The sequence below is a fragment of the Trachymyrmex cornetzi genome, unplaced genomic scaffold, assembly GCF_001594075.2.
Source record: "Trachymyrmex cornetzi isolate Tcor2-1 unplaced genomic scaffold, Tcor1.1 scaffold1002, whole genome shotgun sequence".
In the NCBI taxonomy this organism is placed as follows: Eukaryota; Metazoa; Arthropoda; class Insecta; order Hymenoptera; family Formicidae; genus Trachymyrmex; species Trachymyrmex cornetzi.
The window spans coordinates 119,809-126,719 of NW_017295547.1; the positions used below are offsets into that span (position 1 = coordinate 119,809).

Sequence of the window (6,911 nt, forward strand, 5' to 3'; positions counted from 1 at the left end):
TCAAAATTTTATGTTTTTTTTAACTTTTTTAAAATTTTTTGGCTGTTAATCTTGAATATGTATTCCATACTTCAAATCGTAAATTCTACACCTGTTGCAACGTTTGAATATCTTTTGATTATCAAAGTCTTTGAATCTTTGATAGTGAATGAATGATTCTTTAGAATTTCGGGTACACGCGGCGCTTTACAAAATCTCTTATTTAAGTGTCTCATTGATTTATTGTGATCAAACTTACTGAAATAGAATATTTTAATATTTTCGAAATGAGTATTTGCCCAATGAAATAGAGCTTCAGGTGTCAAAATAGCTTCTGTCGGTTTTTGTAGGAGACTTACTCGATAAGCTTCTCGCTTGAAAATAGCCCCTAAACCGTCATATCCGCTCTTACCGTGTGCAGTAACACAGTAATGCCATTCCGCGTCCAGTTCGAAATCTTCTTTATGGTTGAGCAGATTAGCGATTTGGAACCGATTTTTAAAATGCTGCTTTGCACCGTCTGTCATGTATATAAGTTTTTTGACTTTCTTAACAGTTGTCCTTATTGTCGTTTTATACGATGAAATCTACCTATTTTTTGATAATTTTACCTTTCAATTAAGAAATTTATTATTCACTTTTATGATAGTTGATTACAAATATAAGGAATACTTATGTGCATAATATTAATCATAATATAAACTATATTACACAAATTTAAAGCCGGTAAACGAACAAATAATTTTTATCATGAAAGGCATTTTTTAATCTACGCTATCATACATTTTTTGCGCGTTATAAGTTAAAAATTAAATTATTTTTTTCTCTTTCGAAGTTATACAGCGACACCATTTTGAATTTTCGAAAAGACCACGGTTCATTTAAAAGCTCTTTTCAAGACGAACATTTTCCGGGGTCAAACGTTGAAATCCGTCCATATCAATTTTGGACAGAGGCTTGATCGATTTGGCAAAGAATGCCCCATATATATATATATATATTCAGCAATTTTTAGTAATTAATATCTTGTTAACTATTGTGAAATGATAGAAGATTTGTCGATTTAGTTTAGTCCGCTTTATCAGCACATGAAATATTTCGCGATCATTCTGGGACATCATGTATAAACCACCTACCAAATTCTGCAGTTCTTGGTACATTAAAATTTTCGCCATTTTTAAATAATGGAAATATAACGTGTTTAGAAAATGCTAAAATTCCATTATCTGTGATATTTCCGGGTTCACAAAATGCTTTCTTCAGCTTCTTCTTTACTGTCACAGGATTATCCAATAAATCAATCTTAGAATCTTCCTCAGATGAAGACATTTTAGCACCAGTCAAGCCAGGAACTGAACAAAAGGCAAATATGAAAAAGTTATAATAATTGCATCATATTTAAATGCAATAACACACAAAGGATCCAATTAATTTTAGTGCACAATACTGACTCATCGGATTCATCAGATGGATATGTTTTTCATAACCTAGCATTGGTAAATATTTCTCTGAGAAGGTGAAGATCTTTCTTTGATCGACGCCACCAAATTGTGCGTCCACCTTTAAGTGATACTCATCGAGTGCTTGTAGACCCGGATAAAGAAGACCCGATAGCAATGGATTAGAAACTTGCTTAACGACTTCAGCACCTGCTTTCTTCGCATCATGTTCTGTCACCAACGAGCTCAAACGATATACATCTAATGTGTATTCCCTCGAAAAGAAATGTTAATTGTAATAGTATTAATAAATATATCGCCGCGTTGATAGAAAAAGTGACACATATCTTAAAATTACTTTCCAATATAACTTTTTTTTTTAAATTCTAAATTGGAACAACGTTGTAATTAGAACATGCGTAACTTTATTTTTTGTTATGCTTTCAATTATATGTATTCAATTATATGCATTCTTTGAAACTCATGTTATAAATTCATGATTTTTAAAATTTGAACAGTGCAATCCTAATACTAATTTGTGATTTGTTTCGCTCTTCTATCAACTCGGCCGTATATATCAGAAAAATAGAGTATATAATTCAAAATACAAGATGCAAAGAATTTATTTACAATAATACTTACTTGGACAACTGATAATCTGTGCCTTTAACAAATTTTAATTTATCTAATGGTACATCGATTGACTTTAACATCGATTTGATTATAGCCTCATAATATTGAGTACGAAGCTCTAGAAGCTCCCATGGTGCTTTCATGTTATCTAAGTATGCATGAAGGTCTGCAAAGAGAATTATCACCTCGGTTTGAGCCCGTAAGAAATCAGCTATCTTAGACATAGGGACGAAATAGCCAATATGAGGCTTTCCTGTTGTAGCTGTACCCCAATACAACTTCAAATCACGCTCCTTTAAGATACTCTTAAGTTTCTCATCTCCCAGCCATTCTGCTAGATTTCTGGTAATAAGCTTGTATTTGTTGGTCCATGTCAAAGCCATCTTTTTTGTATAGCAAACTATTTTTTATAATTACCTAAATAAATGATAATAGAAATTTTATATAAAAAGTTACACAGCGAAAATGACTTTAGATTACCCAAGTAGCACACAGCGCTTACAAAGCGTTAAAAAAGCGCATATAATCACATTTTTAGCGCTTAGCAAGCGCTGCTGTGTTACTTGAGTATAGAGTTTACTCATAAATAATATTTTTTCAATAATTTATAGTTTCTGAAATATTAAACGTTATATAAAGATAATAGTAAAAACCAAAATTAAGTTTGCTTAGAATGTTATTTTCTTATAGCATACATAGTATTTTATATATATATATATATATATATACTTACACAGTACACATACACACACACACATACATATATATAAATAGTGAACGATAATAAGTATTTACGTTTCTTTGTTATGTTATGCTACTCAGTACATTTTACCTATCACATTATCAATGCAATTGTTGACCACTAAATGGAAAACAGATGAATTTCTTACTGTCAAATTAAATTATTAATTTATTTAAAAAAAAAATACTTAGATGGAGAAGGGTAGTCATGCATTCGTTTATTATATATATAATTAATATGCAGCGTGATATTTATACAAACATACTAGGTAAAATTCAAATTATAAAGCTGAACATATATATCTACATATTGTCATTGTTTATTTATTAATAACTGTAATAAACAATGACCATTGGCTAAAATCTTTTGATCGTTATTCAGAAGAATGTTCTTGATAACATACACATATGTTACAGTAAAGATTATCAGAACTTTGACTGCTAGGAGTCCTAGGCTACATTCCAAAGCTTCCTCTTAGAGGAAGATTTTATTCTATATGCTATAGTATACGTTACGTGTACTATATATTTCGAGTAAAATTTTACTCGGAGAGGAAGTTTTGGAACGTAGCCCTAATATATAGATTTTTTTATCAAAATTACTAAACATTAACTTTAAAGGTCTCTTTTACCAACATCGATTAACTAATTCATGGTTAACTCACATCACGATTGTCAAAGTGATTATTATACAGTTTAGAAGAAAAAGAAGGGAGGCACTTCTGCGAGTTGAGCGTTGATTAATTTAATCAGAAGTTGGTGAAAGAAGCTCCAAGTGTAACTTAGAAACTATAATATATTATTACCTTTGCATATACAAAATTTCATCTAAAATTTCAATAATTCGAGTGATTCTTAAAATTAAAAAAAAAATGAAATTTTTCTTTTAAGTTTGACACCCTATTATCTTTAAAACAATTAAAACTAGGCCGTTTCGTATATTAGGTCATATGAATTTTTCGTCTCGAATTTGTGTGAACAATCACCTTAAAATGTCTTTTTTAGAGTATTTTTAATACTCAGTATCTACTCTGTATGTCAAGGTCAAAATCAACCGAGCTGTTTTTCTATAAAATTACCAATAACTTTTAACATATGTCTACTATATATATAAACACAGATTTAATATAAAATTTTTTTCATAAATTCTTTATTTCATTTATTTATTTATTTTTTCTTTATTAGATATTGCTTCTTTAAAAAGTAATATTTTCTCTTTTGGATAATTACACAGTTCAACCTTTCGCAGCTTCAGCTCGTTTCAGTTCGTTTCGCGTGGAAAGTCGAAATCCACGCGCAAGAATACAATTACAGAACTCAGAAATCGTGCGCCCCTTGGCAGAGGGGGGAAGTGGGGTGAAAGTCGCTTCGCGTGAGAAACTGGAGAGTCGAAATCCACGTGTAACCGGTGTAACCACGTGCAACAGTACAATTCTAGACCTCGTGTTGCCTCTGACAGAATTCCTAACCTCAATAGTCGTCAACTTTGATGCTCAATAACTTGGTTCGCGAAGCAGAGCGACACTTATTTTTACCAGATTCTTTCGTTTTATGCAAAAAAACGCGTTAAATAAGCCTAATTTTATTGATTTTAGAGGTAATTGTGCTAAACTATATAATTACCAATTACTGTAACTTTACATTTAAACCCCATTTAAAGATATTTATCCTATTAATGTGATAAAATTAACCCTTTTTATTACTATACTTACCAGACATCAAAATCCACCGAACTCAAATGAAAACTAAACTGTACCTACATATCTACTATCAGAGAGAAACCTGAGAGATAATAGATAACATAAGAGGGCCTTTTTCCTGTAATGCTTGATTCACACTGCATCCGAATTGCGTCGTACGACACTCCGCAACCAGTCAGAAAACAGAATTCCGATTGCTGGATTCACAGTGCATCCGATTTGCGTCGTACGACGCTCTGCAACCAATCAGAAAACAGGATTCCGATGATACGAAACAAAATCCATCGAAATCCTGTTTTCTGATTGGTTGCAGCGCGTCGTACGACGCAAATCGGATGCAGTGTAAATCCAGCATAAGACGTACATTATCGGTACGGCGTAATTCTGTTTTCTGATTGGTTAAAGAGCATCGTACGACGCAAATCGGATGCAGTGTGAATCCAGAATAAGAATTTCAACCTATCAGAAATCATATATTGTGGAATACACATTGCGTATTCCACAATACATGATTTCTGATAGGTTGAAATTCTTATACCCGTATTCATAGTCAGGCCTTATATTTAAGGCTCCCTTAAATATTATCTTCGGATGCTCTACGAATTATTTTATTGGCTACTGAGCATCTAAAGATAAATTTAAGGAAGCCTTAAATATAAGGCCTGACCATGTTACAAGACAAGGGTATGCTTATGTGCATATAGGTACCACGTGACGTTCAACCAACATACGTCACGTTTCGAAGGAGAGAAAGAGAGGGGTTGTGTATACATATAAACTTCTCTCTTTCTCTCTTTTACGAATGTGACGTAAGCTTGTTGAGATGCGCAGTGGGTTTCCACGGGATGAGCATACCCTTGTCTTTATACCATGGGCCTGACTATGAATACGGACATTATTCTCTGTTTTCTATTCCCTGTTCCTTTTATTGTGCGGAGTCCCCTTAGAACATATATAAATGGAACGGGCATTGCCTATACTTCCCATGGCTCGCGCTGATGCAAACGTCTGTGCAAGAGAGAAAGGTAGTAAGGGATAAATGTTCCCAATGCGTATGCGCAGCATCACGTTTTACACACCTGTGTAAAACGAATGTGTAAAAACACTGAACAACTGTACAATTCACACAGATGACGGTGCTGCGCATGCGCATTGCGAACATTTATCCCTTACTACCTTTCTCTCTCACACAGATGTGGCTTCACGTTCAGCGCCCTATGTCCCTCCCATTTATATATGTTCTAAGGGAGTCCCTAACCTGTAACCAATGGTGGAAGGGATAACAAGGGTAGGGTGCTTTTCATTTGATGAGCATAATTTTCGTTAGAGCGGAAACGTGAAAAATGAAAATTTTTATGTATGCATGTTCGTACACTGCTGTTCAATAATCGAGTCTCACTTTAGTCGTACTTGGGTATAGGTGGGCGCGCCATGTATGTACACACTTCTCCACCCTCCTACACTCGAGGGATTCGATTAATGAACAGCAGTGTACATACATACGGACACAACCAAAGACATTAGCGTTTTCGGCCCGATGGGGTTAGAGTCCCTATAATGAGAGTCAAGACATAAGATCGGAAGGACGCCATTGCTGGGCGCCGGCCGGAAACTGCACAAATAACGCATGGCACAAATAGACGCGTTCGCGCCTGTTGTACTACTACACCATGAAACAGTTGCTCACACCAATTCACAGATTCACTAACACATCGAAAGCGCCTAAAAATGGCGGCGACCAATCACGAGGGGACTATGAAACTGCATTTAAACTATGTCAAACAAGATAAGACGTGTAGGATAATGTGAGATAGAATGTATAGGATAAAATGAAATAGTAATATGTCACTAAACTATAAATGGCTGCCAAGTCACGCAATTGGTCAGATTGCAACAGCGAATCGGAATGCATAACACCGGTTGCGCCTCTCAGATAAATCTAGGACTCTACCCGAACCTAGATCGTGTGAGATCGTGTCGTATGTTGCCGCGCGGCAAACGTTTCGTCGTTTCCGCGTTCACTGTGCGGTAGCAATCAGCAAGATGTCTCTGTGTCGTATGTTGTGTCGCGAGATGTAAGGTGTCGTCTACAATACACGGAGTAAGAAGTAAGAATAAGAAATTGACCAATGCACAGTCGATTATTCTTCTCACATTCGACTGTGATTGGTCAATTTCTTACTCTTACTTCTTACTCCGTGTATTGTAGACGGGCCTTTATGAAACGTGTCGCGTGTGTGTGTGTGTGTGTATGTGGAGTAAAATGATAACGAAATATATTTCTGCATTTCTGCATGTTTAAGAAAAGAAACTATATATATGAATTCTATTCTGTTGTATATAATTCCTATTTGGGGTTCACTTAAAAGACATTTTTCTTACATTCTTTGATAATGGCTTGTATTGTTTCTCTCTCAAC

The 6,911-nt window shown here is 34.6% G+C and overlaps 1 protein-coding gene across 1 annotated transcript in view; it reads right to left on the bottom strand.

Moving 5' to 3' along the window:
* The window catches only part of TyrRS (Tyrosyl-tRNA synthetase), a 10,397-nt gene extending 5,823 nt beyond the window's left edge, over positions 1 to 4,574 (bottom strand). Inside the window, exons 1-4 of the mRNA XM_018522420.1 lie at positions 4,505 to 4,574; positions 2,061 to 2,468; positions 1,431 to 1,693; positions 1,116 to 1,331 (exon numbers count right to left, since the gene is read on the bottom strand). Of these exons, the coding sequence (XP_018377922.1) occupies positions 1,116 to 1,331; positions 1,431 to 1,693; positions 2,061 to 2,434 (853 nt within the window). The 5' untranslated portion in view covers positions 2,435 to 2,468; positions 4,505 to 4,574. The remainder of the gene's footprint in view (positions 1 to 1,115; positions 1,332 to 1,430; positions 1,694 to 2,060; positions 2,469 to 4,504) is intronic.
* Positions 4,575 to 6,911: the final 2,337 nt, after the last annotated feature.